At 42.4% G+C, this 13,009-nt stretch overlaps 1 protein-coding gene across 3 annotated transcripts in view; it reads right to left on the reverse strand.

Moving 5' to 3' along the window:
- Positions 1 to 13,009, reverse strand: part of NFAT5 (nuclear factor of activated T cells 5) — a 68,555-nt gene that overhangs the window by 35,389 nt on the left and 20,157 nt on the right. For 2 of the 3 annotated variants that reach the window (XM_086758472.1, XM_086758473.1), the window contains exon 2: positions 11,046 to 11,171. In XM_086758472.1, coding sequence (XP_086614598.1) covers positions 11,046 to 11,103 — 58 coding nt within the window. In that variant the 5' untranslated portion in view covers positions 11,104 to 11,171. Of the gene's footprint in view, positions 1 to 11,045; positions 11,173 to 13,009 lie in introns of those variants that run through there. The other variant, XM_086758471.1, reaches the window with a different exon arrangement.

Here is a 13,009-nt window from a genome sequence, read left to right on the forward strand (position 1 = left end):
TTAAGCAGGGGGGAGATGCCCTTTCTGTATTTCTGCACTGCAGACCACACCCTACACAACAAATCAGAACCGCAGAAATCACTCATTTTGAAAACAAATTGTACATAACAGATATACACCGTTACACGGTACGTTTGCTCAGCCAGTCACTGGTGTCAGCGGTAACGCCTGTGACTAAGAGGAACGTGGTGTTTTCCTTTCTGTTGTTTGGAATTGTTTTTAAATCTGAACTATTACATTAACCTCTCCAGTCAAAAAGGTTTAGAGATAGTTGAACTATTTTATCCCATTTCAACTATTTAAAAGTACCAGAATAAAGCACGTCCAGCCGTGGTGTGTGTATACATACGGAACTAACAGCAAAACTCAGCAACCCTTCCGGTAAATCAGCCAACTTGTGATTACCGGGGTATCAAAGACTGACGATAAAAGAATTTTTAAATCATTGTTGTTTCTACAGCTTTTCCATGTCAAATGAATTTAAAAGTAAGCCTACGCTATTTCAAATTGTAAAACGCAGTGGTCATTACAGTTCATCGATAAACTATTCGGCTTTTATCTTCACAGAGGTCCCTTCCCCGGACCTCCCAGTGAACCGGGAGCAGGTGAATGATACCAGTTCCATTTTCCAGTTTGTTCTTTGGCAAATACAGTGGCTGAAATTGGAAAATTCAGTCACTTTGAACTGCATTCCAATTTAAAGGCAAATTTATCCTTTCTATATCATGCATTAACGCAATGCTTTTTCCAAAAACATTTATAGGATTGGCAAGAACTATTAAATCTAGGTATTCATTTCAGTGACGTTATCTAGGAGCTGATTTGCAGCCACTTTGAGTTGAGAAAAACTGTTGCTCTTTGGGATGTTTACTTTATTTTGTTAAAATACAATGAGTTTCCATCCATCGCTTACACACTGCAACAGAAATAATCAGAAATATGCAGCGTGCACACGGCATACACGCTGCACGCGAGTGTTGGCAAGCAGAACACGCGGAGCACACAGCAGCCGGATTGCTGCAGAGCGGCATCTCCCCCGTTCAAAACCAGTTCTTCCTTTAACGGATGAACTGGGTATCACGCGCAGTACAACGCATCTCACGTCTGCCTGTCCACAACAAATTAATGATGTACATGGAACCAGGCAGCAGGGCTCCGGAATTGGAAGACTCTTCCTCCAATAGATTAATATCAAAGATTTCTCTTTTAGCAGCAAGTACTGGGAATGTTTCAGAAAGGCTTTTAAAAGGTCTGTAGGAAAAACTTGATGTGACAATGCGTACGCAGGTCTGGAGCAGGAACAGGTATGCCAAACACCGATCGTACCCTGCTTATCAAACGGTGCAACGCATATCCTGTCCACAAATGCAACAATTGGACTTTTCCCTCACTTTCCTAGGGGAAAAAAAAAAATAAATAAATCACTAAACAAAACACTTTTTGGTATAAAGCAAAAAGAGCTGGTAAGGGTATCACTATTTTTGGGTGCAGCATTCTGCAGTTGAAGTCGCTATCACTACTGCTATCCAAAACACTTTCTCCTCCAGGCTTTTTTCCTAGAAGTTACAAAGCAGGGATGCGTGTGAATATGTGTACATGACTTTTCCTTTATACACTGAAAAAGGAAAGAAATACTGTCCCTTATGAATCGGTTATACTCTCCTCCACTTAGCAGAGACATCCCTGTGTAACAATAGGATGACAGTATCGAACAGTACCAAGCTAAACAGTAACGGCAAGAAAACCTCTCTCGTTAGCCGTAGCTGTTCTCAATTAATGCCATTACCATCCATAAACACCCACGTGTTTTAAAGCACCTACAGGCCAGCGTCTTCTCTATGACAGTAATTTCAAATACGTAAGAAAGTATGACAGCTATTACAGCCAATGAAATAAACTGGCTATACTAGAACAGCTAGTTCTAGTATCCCCCCAAATTCTATTTTGGGGGATAAAGTAGTCATTGCTTTAGCAACATTTTAAGTTACTGAAGTTAAGCTCTCAAGTTTTCAGTAATTCAAACCTGACTGGTACTGCTTCAAAAGGCGAGAGCACTGAGCATTTTGCATTTCCTGGCTTGAGGAACATTTTTCCCACCGTGCAGGTAGGAAACAAAATGCAGCCAGCGCAGATTCCGTGTGGGGGGACAGCTGGGCACCGGTCTGCAAGTGAAGAGTGCAAACACACACACGCCTCGCCCGGTTTAAGCGTTTCTTTTATTTGAGGTGACTTTTAGACACACGTTAACGGGAACTGTTACAGGCGGCTCTTCCGTGTGCAGTTTAACAGCGCTTGCAGTGACAAGTACATAGTTTAGAGGAGTATGTACACTGGAGACGTAAGATTGGATATATTTTAACACAGCCTCGAAACAAAAATTCTTTTCAGAGCAACAACACTGAATAGAAGCCAAGTGCATGTTATGGCAAGTATGCAGCCACAGCATTATAAATGAAATGTGCACCAGCATCACAAGCTGTTTTTTTTTTCCTTTGGTCTATTTATTAATAAAAACTACTTCCACATTAGAGCAACTTTAATCACTTCACTGCTGGAACTAAACCTCCTGAACCCATTCATTGCCACTATTGGAAAATGTAAGGTAGCTGAAATAAGTCATTTAGAATTTGTTGCCTGCCCTGCAAGCTTTTTCTTCCCCTCTACAAGAGGCAGAATATCAGACAGTCCAGCATAAGGAAGTTCTGGTTCTGCTCTGGACATCACGATTTACACATCAACAACAAGCAGCTCTGTGATGTGTAAACGGAAGACAGAAAATAAGCCAGAGCTAACTAAGCCAGTGCTGGAGTTCAGAACGCAAGTCAGGATAACCCAGTACTCCACACTGCTCCTAGGAAGCCCTGATGCCAGAGAAATTCCAGCTGTTCACGGCACCGGTCATTTGTACATTTGCTTCCCAGAAAGTCTAAAGGTGCCGACAGCTCCTGAGCACGCACCTCACCTCCGGGCAGTGAACAGAACTACATTCACAACCAAGAGACCGTGTAACTCAGGTTTTTCTGAAAACAAACAGCAGCCAAAAAGCAGGCAGCGGCAGAGGGGACGCCGCACGCATGTGGCACAAGGGCATGCTGCTAAAAATCACGGGCTAGTGTCGTACCAGGGGCTGAGGGAGCACAGAGCAAAGAGCATCCCCAGGAGCAAATCAGTGCAGTCTTTTCCTGTTCAGTAACATAAAGCACTGCACAAAGAACATTTATTACCTCCTGAGTTACAACTAAGGCAATGACATGTATGTCTACATCCTGTTATCTTGTGGAGTCAAACAAGGCATTCAGCCTCTAAAAAAAAGGTCTGAAAGGCAGAAGAAAAAAAAAAAAAATCACTACTTGGCGTTGAGAAAGTATTATCTTTAGGTAACACTTATGTGGAGCCAATCCCAAAATCCTTGTCCATTCTTTCCAAAGAGATCCTTCAATACAACAAGGATTACCAAGTCCACAAAAAGAAATAAATAGCGTCCTGATGACTTTTTTTTTTTTTTTTAATTGCAGCTCGAGTGCTAAGCAAGCAATTTTCCAGATTGGAAAGCCTAAGATTGCAAACGCAAATAAACTGGAGATATTTTTGGGTTTAGAGGTTTTTCAGCCACCGGTGCGTGAACAGCCAGGACTAGCAAAGCGCCAGTAAAGAACTCGCCTTTTCTCAGAACCCAGCCTGCACCCTCTGCCATCCCCTGCGCTATGTTCGGAAAACAACTGTCAAAAATGAAAACTCATTCCGTTTTAGCATGAGGTTTAGTGGTGTATAAGCTCCATATATTAAATATATCTGTTTATTAAATTTGTTAATTCATCTAACACGCTGTGTTTGTTCTTGATAATACTTTTGTACATTAATTGGTTTATTTGACAAACTGGACACAGAAGAACAATTTGATAAGAAATCCGGAAGGATACCATGTGCAAAATTTCCACCATCAACCTTTGTGTTGCCAAAAGTTTTAAAGGTAAAACCAGAACTGACAAAGTGGCTGCAAACCCGCTTTCAACACCTCACATGCCAAACTTGGGGTTCTACTTTTCTTCTTCTTGTATTACTGATGTAATGTCAAAAACTTTGCCAAAAAGTTTAGTTTCAAATCAGTATCAATCCACTATTTAGAAATAAAACAAAAAAAAAAAAGAAAAAGAAAAAAAAGAAAGAAAGAAAAGAGACTTATGAAGAAGTCTGAAAACAAGACCGACCTATACCCTGGGTGAGATTGGATGGGTTAAGTGTCTCTGGCACTATTTGTCTTCACTATTGACAGACACTGTCACACAACCCACCACTCGATGCCTGTCTCTGAATGGCGAAGCTAGAATGCAAGTTAAGTGTATTAATAGAGAAAAAAACTAGCATCCCAGCAAATATAATAAAGCAATCCAATTCACCAGTTATTAAAAACACTCAGATTCAAGATAGGCAGGTTAATTTAATGTACACAAGCCCCACAGTGTAAATCCCCCTTACATTCACATGCTGACCCACGCAGTGCATTGTACTTCGGGTAAATACGTCAATCAACGCGGTTTTGTTACAACCGACAGCCGTTATTAAATTAACACTCGAGTTTAGGTGTCCAAGCAGGACTTTTGTTAGTGGCCAACACACATCTTGGACCCTGCCCACTAAGAGCAGCAACCGCTGCGCGCCAGCAAGTCAGAACTCTAGGAGCCCCAGCTGCTCTCCTCAAGCTCCAGCCGCCACCTCCTCGGCTCCCTCCACAGCCGCTGCCCTGAACGCGCGACTGCCCACCGATCTGACAAAGAGCTCTTCCGCTCAGCAGACTCTTGGGTTCTTTAGATACACGGCTGGGTTTTTTTCTAAGAAATTAAGAACTCCTCTTGGCCTTCACGAAGCCTTCGATGCTCCTGCCGTAGAATGCACCCCCACGACAGTACAATGAGACTCTCTTCACCCTTCACTGCCTTGGTTTTTCATTATTCATCAAGGAACAGGGAACTCTCTTGTCACAAAGTAATTCTCAAGTCTTTTTGATATAAGAACAGGAGTCACTTGATGCAACAATTTGCCAGTAAAAAAAAACTCTCAGAATGAAGAAACAGTTTGTATTTGACTGACTCGTTCTGGAAAATGGGGTTTACAGACTACGTGAGATTCAGGAAGACTGAAAATAAACTGAAAATAAGCACCAGGAGGGCGCATTTTTGAAGAGCGTTAGGACCTGGTTCAAATTAATTCTGTAAGAAAGAAGTATCTGACACATGACTGAAGCAAGCACACCGCAGACAAATCCCTGGAAGACATCCTCCTAGGAAATTACAGGAAGGCATTTCCAGCTGGGAGGGCGGTGGGAAGAGGAAGGGAAAAGCCTACAAAGCAATGGAAGTTTTCACAGGCACTGGAGACCAACTACAAAGAAGAATCTTTTTTTTTTCTGATAATTTGTTTACATCATGTAATTATGAGCCCAGGATGACAGAATTAGTAGCGGCACTGATATCCCCTTTGAAATTTCTGGTAATTATTTCTATATCAACAGGAAAAACTGACTAATGACACCAGGAAGGATGATAAATTGACACAATATTTTCATTAAAAATAAAAATTAAGAAACCTGACTCTTGCTACTCAGAAAAAAACCCCCACAAAACAAAAGAAAAACCCTGCATCTCCATTCTGAAGCCTTATTAGAATCTGTAGCTTGAGGAAGATGAAAAAGCCTTATCAGTGGAAAATATGACCCACACCCCTTAGCATCCAGTCTCTACCTCACAGATTCAAATATTCAAATATTTCAATAGCAACTCTGACCAAAAAAAAAGCCAATTACTCCTGTTTGGGACAAGCAGTTTGTCCCTGTAATTGAAAAGGAGCACGAAATTGGCATGACCACAAAAAGGGAAAACTTCTATCGTTTACCAAACATTTTCCCAGAATAGGAACAAAGATATTTGTGAGCCAGAAAAATAAAACACATCGCAGATTAATTGTATCCCAATACGAAGAACGCAAAGAGTTCACTAAATACGTATCAGTGGCATAAAATCCGTTCCCCCTTTGTCAGAGCGAGAACATCACTCTTTTTGTGGAGAGGTCAGTTTGATGTAAGAACTGGAAACTGTCAGAACGTAAATGATGCAGGAAATACTATCCTGGGAGCAATACAGAAAATATGGAAAGAGATCTATCCGCCTCTGCGGAAAACGGAGAGCAGCTTCAGAGATCAGCAGCAGCTGAAGACACTCATCCCAAGATCTGCGACAGAAAGAACCGACAGAGGATAAGCAGAGAAGGAAGGTTCTGTAACGGTTTTCTTCTCTGAGCTTGAGAAGGTTTGAGCATTTCTGTTACTGGAGACAAAAGATGAAAATGCAACACTTGTTTAAAGTACATGGTCGATAACACTCCTGAATCACCCCCAACAGACAAGAATGAGGTGCTGACCTACCAGCTAGAAAGACATATTTAAGAAAGGACTTAAATTAGCAATATTAATTGTAGGAATTCGAAGCACTTGCTCAAGGTGTCTTGAGGAACACAAAAAAAATGTTCAACCTTTAAGAATCAACTGAGAAGAATCAAGTGTCCCTCATTGCAACTGGAGCTTAAAAATCCTGTGCAGAACATGTTATTGAAGATTCAGGCACATGTATTTCACAGAAGAAACCTCCAGGCACAGCATACAATGACATTTCTCAGCATGACACCCTCATGCATTTCAAGAGCCTAGAAGATGATTACTATTTAATATGTTTACGGTCCTGCACCAGAAAAAATCCTCCTTTTCCTGCTCCCCAAGCAAAGACACTTGTAATTCAAACAGCAAGCACAGAGAACAGTTCCTAGCGGTAAAACCAGATCCTTTTCCTCCCTTCCGCTTTCCAGAAGAATAACAGGACTAGGAGCTTGAGTTAGCAGCTGAGGTTGTGAAGACTGCAGCTCAAAATCCTAGAGTTCTATCAAATTACACTTGCCTGTTGGAGTGGGCAATACCTCGTTTGTCTGGATCAATGAATGAGATACACATTTATCAACAAATGAATGAAAATCCAATCAGAAACACTCCATTTTAATACTCTTAAAACTGTTCTGTAAATCACAAAACAAATTTCCAAAAGGAAGAACTAGAAGTCTGCCCCTGCGAGTTCATTACTGCTAAAAACAGCCCATCCTGCTCCTCAAAAAAAACCCAGATAAGTTAACTGCAGCAAAAGATACTTCTCACCTACAGTGTGACTTGTACGGAACAAAACTCCCCAGCAAAGTGACTGACGGAAGAGTCTCAAGTAAGCTGAATTTCAGCCAGACACTACCTTAGTCTGTGTTTTGGGAAGCAGAGAACAAACTGTGTCAGCTATAACAGGAATAGTAAAAAGCTCTCACCCCTTCAGATCATTCCCTGTAAGGAAATCCTCTCGTTATGGAGAGTAATCATCCCCACGACCGACCTCTACACACAGCGTGCGAGCAGCACTTCAATCAGCCCTTCCTTTCAAACACAAGGGTAAATGGGACTAACCTTCAGCACTGTGGAGACTGAACCATCACTTCTTCCCTATCGTTTCCCAAAAAAAAAAGTGAGGTTTTAAAGCAAGTAAGAGCTGACATAAAAATAAAAAAAATAATAATAAAAAAACCCCAACAGAGACTTACACAAAACAAGGGAAAGATTTGCGACAGAGGAACACTAGGTTGCCAAAGTCACCTTTCCTCCTCACCATGTCACCTGTACAGTGTCAGCTCCTTCAAAATGTGCCCATGGTCCACTATTAATGACTTGACATATGTAAACGAATAGTCAGTCGTGGTCTTTTCAAACAGAAATGTAAAATATATATTTATGTTCTCCTGTATAAGCATATAGGCACAAGCCCACGCTTGCTTTTCTCTTATTTTCCTGTCAGGAAATCAGAGCCCAGCCCAGGCAGACTTCCCATTACTACAAGAGGCTGGGTGACAGGGCCTGAAAACGTCACAGTAACTTTTCAAAGACACTGTAACAATCCTAAAACAATTAAAGAAAATAGTAAAGCACAATACACTCTTATCCAGAAACACAGTACAGCTACAGCAACAATGCAGCTGAAGCACTCGTGCCCTATTCTCTTTAGAAGTGCAGAGATTCGGGGGCAGAAGAAACACACAGCTAACCTCAATGAAAAGCAAAAGTGCTCCCGGAATTGGGAAGCCAACTGAGAACCCCGGAGAACGCTCCTGCGCCGAGGCAGCTGCGTGCTGCGGGTACCCACACCAGCTCAGAAGGGCTGAGCTCAAGGCGGCTTAGAGGAGGGATCCTCACCAGCCACTGCACAGCAAGAACTCGTGGCAGGGGGGACTGCGACCATAAAAAATCCACGAAGATCCACAGCGAGGAGTAAATGCACCTCTCCTTGTACCCCCATCTACAACTTTTGTAGACATTTCAGTTTCCTTCCTCTGTTCCTAACAGCTCGTCCGCAGCTTTAAAGGGAAGTCTGCCTCAGACTTAGCAGAAATACCCAATCATCCGTCCACCCTTGGGTCATAATATATCTTAGATATGTATTTTCATATATCTCTCTATATCTTACCTCCCAACGTCAGAGGGAGGAGCAGGGACGGTTCTTTTCAGCTTTCTGCTCTGTCCCTATAGTTTGGGAACACAAAGGTAAACACTTCTCTAAGCAGCATGTTATTTTTTGTAAAGGATGCGGTGGAGGACAGGAGAAAACCAAAACCAAACAAAAACCCCACTAAATGTTACACTAAACTGTCTATCTGACATCACTCACCGGCCAAAACACTGAGGCTGAGCCTTCCCCGACGCCTGCGGTCACACGCTCGCTCCCTGAGGCAGCGGCAGCTGCGCACACAGCTTTGGGCTGGGGCTCACCTCTCCTCACACGTGTCCACGGCACAACTCACCGCGGAGTTACCCTGCTCACCACAACTGTGTGCTTAGAAAAGACCACGGCTCAGTTGTGCTTGCCCTCGCTGCGGCGGACAGCGACATAAGCAATGAAAACAAAAGCAGTCTTTGCTCTCTTTGGGTTTTTTTGTTTGCCTGATTAGGTTTTTTTAAAGAACATTTTTAACAGCTTGGAGAACTGCAGTTGTTTGTGCTTAATACTTCTGACCCTGATTTTAAAAGCACTCAGAAACTTAACTGGCTCATCACAAGGGCTCCAAAGCCACAGCTCCGTCAGCAACTTGAACCAGCACAGCCTGACAGACACCTCTGCTGCCTGCCTCTTTCCCTGTGCCGCCAAAGCACTGGGGCAGCCCCGCAGTGACCCACGCGGGATGGCTGGAACCCGGAGCGGGCCCTTGCTCCGAGCGCACACCTGAAAAGCTCTTCGGCAGCAGTATCAGCCTGAAATCCTTGTGAAGCTACGCTCTCTGACACTGAGGAGTGTTCTCAGCTGAAGGAGTAGGTCTCCTTTCAGTGCTAACAAAAAAACCTCGACACTACTTTTTTTGGAAGTTTTTCACTCAAGAAAGTTGTGCTGCAGTTTAACCCAAACGCAGGTAACACACTCATAGGGTTTTTTCACAGGAACCGGACTGGCTGTTAGCAGACACTAAATACCTGAAGGTAACAGACATTTAGTTCCATTCAAGTTTTTAAGTCTTTTCTGTTAGATACAGAATTAATTAGCAGTTCATGTCTACCTGTGGATTTAGAGTGTAACAGGGTTTGTGGGATTGGTTGGTTCGCTTGTTTTTAAGATACGTGTTTCTGCAGGATTTGCTTGCCGCTGTGTCCCTGAACCAAACCGATCATTAACTACCTTGATATTAAAAACATATGCCCAAATTTTTTTTAAGAAGTGATACAAAATATCAAATCTTTTCAATATAACAAATGAAAGCATCAAATTCTTTCAATGACTGGAGTTCCGCTGTGCACAGTTAAATCCACAGGTTCTCTCAGAAGAGGTCTGGCAAAACATGAATGGTGAGCAGTGCTGTAAAGTTTCTCTGACACATCTACAATCCCCTCCGCTTCTGACCAGGATTCCTACCACCATGCAAACCTGGGAAACATTCTCACACAAACATTTAATGTATATGAACTCAGAGAGAATAAAAGAATAATGCAGCTATCTGAATCCTCACCTTAAATAGATACATTTTTCTCAAGGAACAATTTAAGGCCAATTAGGAAAGCGGAACATGACCTTGTAAGAAATATGGGGATCAAATTACGAAAAAAAAATTTATCCAATGAAGAAAGATGCATCAATTACGAGCATGATAATTTCCCTTTTTTCCTCATTGCACAGACATTTACTAATATACAGAAGTTACTGCCAAGAATTCCAGATGCAAACCAGCACTACGACCACCCTCACAAATCAGAACTTTGCCCTCAAGTCTCCACTCTCTTACATTTAGTGAAGATCAATGACAGACACTTTAGACTAAAAGTTTAAAACATGACTGGCAGTAAGATAAAGAAGAAGATAAAAAGGTCATGCCTCATTTTTATATGCTGTCAATTAGAAAAATAACTAATTTAAACTTGTAAGTTTATAAATGTGCCATCCCGACATAAACTGTATTCTCGTGTATCTGAGAATTTTGTGAGACATTACAATGTAGAGCTGTGTGTGAATGGAGTTTAAATACTAAGCTTCCTCGGGTCTCAAAGGAAAACATGACCTTTCTGCGCCCTCACAGTTTGGTAAAAGCTTCGTGGCCCAAAATGTAATCTCCTATTCCATTTTCTATCCTAGCTAGAATTCGTTCTTTTACAGTCAGTCAGCATTGTGCCTTAGTTCCAAATCGGCATTGATTACCTCTGAAGGCAGAGTGCATTCTAGGAGCGAACAGGTCTGTGCTGCGTAATAACAGAACAGCAACACAGACAACTTATGAAGAGACAGAGATAAGAAATACGGCAACCATTAACACAGAACACCTGATAATTTAGATCACCCAGTTTAGTTCCATTTATGTTACCTAAATTCTCCTAGAATGAACTCTCACTTCTCCACAAGCTCTTTTTCTATAATCAAAACTTTGCCAGCACTGTTCATGTTGGCCAGAATGCCACAGACCTTAACAACGCAACGGAAGAAATGAGTGCTTACCAGCAGCGACTACAGCCGGAGGCGGCGAACCTGCCTCGCCACCGCTTGTTTGGCTCATGGATGCTACAGGTGTTTCTCTGGAAGGTGGTAACTGCAGCCCCTTCGGGAGAAGGTCATAGACAGACTCTGTTGAACAGAGGGAAGACAAAAGGGATTTAGTCAAAAGTTTATTCATGTTCTGTGAGAGAAAAGAAAGAACGTTTCTGTCTGAAAGATACGAACTACAACCCAACTTTTTCAGAACCTTCTGGAAAAGCTACATTGAGCAATTGGAGATTCTAACATGATGGAATACAGTTATTGCAGAAACCAAGCAAGTGACGCCACCAAGCAGACAGACGTTCTGAAGACCAAAACAAAAGGACACAAATTTGTTCAAAGAACTAATTCATGAACCTCCAAGGAAACTGTACTCATTTAGAAGGAAGGAGCGGACAGCGTGTACAGCAAATCATGTGACAATCAAATATCCTCGTACAGCATTTCTTCGGTAAAAATAATTTAACTGCAAACCCATAGAGCCGTTAACTAAAAAGCTGTATCCACCTTAGGCCCTGTAATAAACGAAACACACTCTAGGTAAATGCAGAGCTATATACACTCCCAGCAACATGGAACTCCTAAAAATCTCACACACACCAAATGCTGGTTATGCCACAAACCAGAACAGTTACCGCACTGGGTAAGAGCGCAAATACTCTCCCCGCAAAACAGCATTAAGGAGCCCAAGAAAACTCTAGTGCTGTCCACAGGGTGCTACTCGACCGTCACGCACAAAGTCACAGGCAGCTACCAATGGCTGCAAACTGGCGGTGAGGCGCAACCGGAGTCACCTCCGCAGCCCCTCAAGCTTCTTCCCAGCTGCTGCAAGATTTGTTTGGGTTTTGGTTTTTTTTCCAGTTACATCCACTTTTTGGAGAACTAACTTTTCAGTACCATGACAAATGAACAAAACCAGAACTTTTTTAACATTTAAGCTGATAATCAAAACGCTGGCAGTCCGAGGTTGCCATCCAAATCCCACACAGAAGTCTCTGCAGGGGTTCTCCATGAGGGTCACCCGTACGCTGAGACAATGTACGGGTGAAATATTTTAACACAGCTCAAGTCAACTCACCGTAAATTCGTGTTTATTCCTTGGAACAATCTTGTGCTTACTGAAGACCTTAAAAGGTACAGAAGGAAAAGGGGATAGACATTTGTTCAGACTGCTGCTCCTATTAGCATTTCCCTCAAAAACAAGTTCTCTTTTTAAAACTAACCTTTTCCTCAGCTATTAAAGCCTGCTTTCTCAGTCTTCTCAACTAGTGATTTTCAACACCATAAAACCAGCTTTCGCAGTGACGTAAGTGAGACCAGTTTTAAATGGGTTATTTAAAGATACGGTTACAATGATGCTTCTCATTTTATACTTCATTTCCTTTTCCCAAAAAAGGTTAGTTCTTTTTGAGTGGAGCAGCCAAAATGTCTGAGGAAGATTAAGATAGTAGAGAATTTTTTTTTAATTGTATTGAATATTCTTCTGCCAGTGCAACACAAGTGCTCAGTTCACGGGAAAGAGATCCAACAGGTATTTGCTCTTAGAACAGCGGGAACAAACAGGGCGCCAGAGGATCAACCGTCACCTACTCTGCCCCGGGTAAAATAACTCAGCATCTACCAGTCACGTTCCGGCCAGAGCGTCCACTGAAGAGGAGCAGAGAGGCTGTGCACTGTGTGCCTCACAAAAAGGAACACATTTGACCTAACACCATTTAAGGCTCTATGCAGTCGTAGTCACAGCTTTAACAACAGGGAGCGTAAAATCCACAACTGGGAAGCCAAGAAGCCCGATTACTTCTTCACATAGTCACTGTCAGGCAGCTTCTGCGCTGGCACTATAGGGACAATGCAGCTTTTCCACGGGTGTCACTACGTTCAAACCTGCTTTGATTCACGGAAGCACTGGAGCGAGAACCCCGTTA

The sequence above is a fragment of the Chlamydotis macqueenii genome, chromosome 13 (assembly GCF_036417535.1).
Source record: "Chlamydotis macqueenii isolate bChlMac1 chromosome 13, bChlMac1.mat, whole genome shotgun sequence".
Classification (NCBI taxonomy): domain Eukaryota; kingdom Metazoa; phylum Chordata; class Aves; order Otidiformes; family Otididae; genus Chlamydotis; species Chlamydotis macqueenii.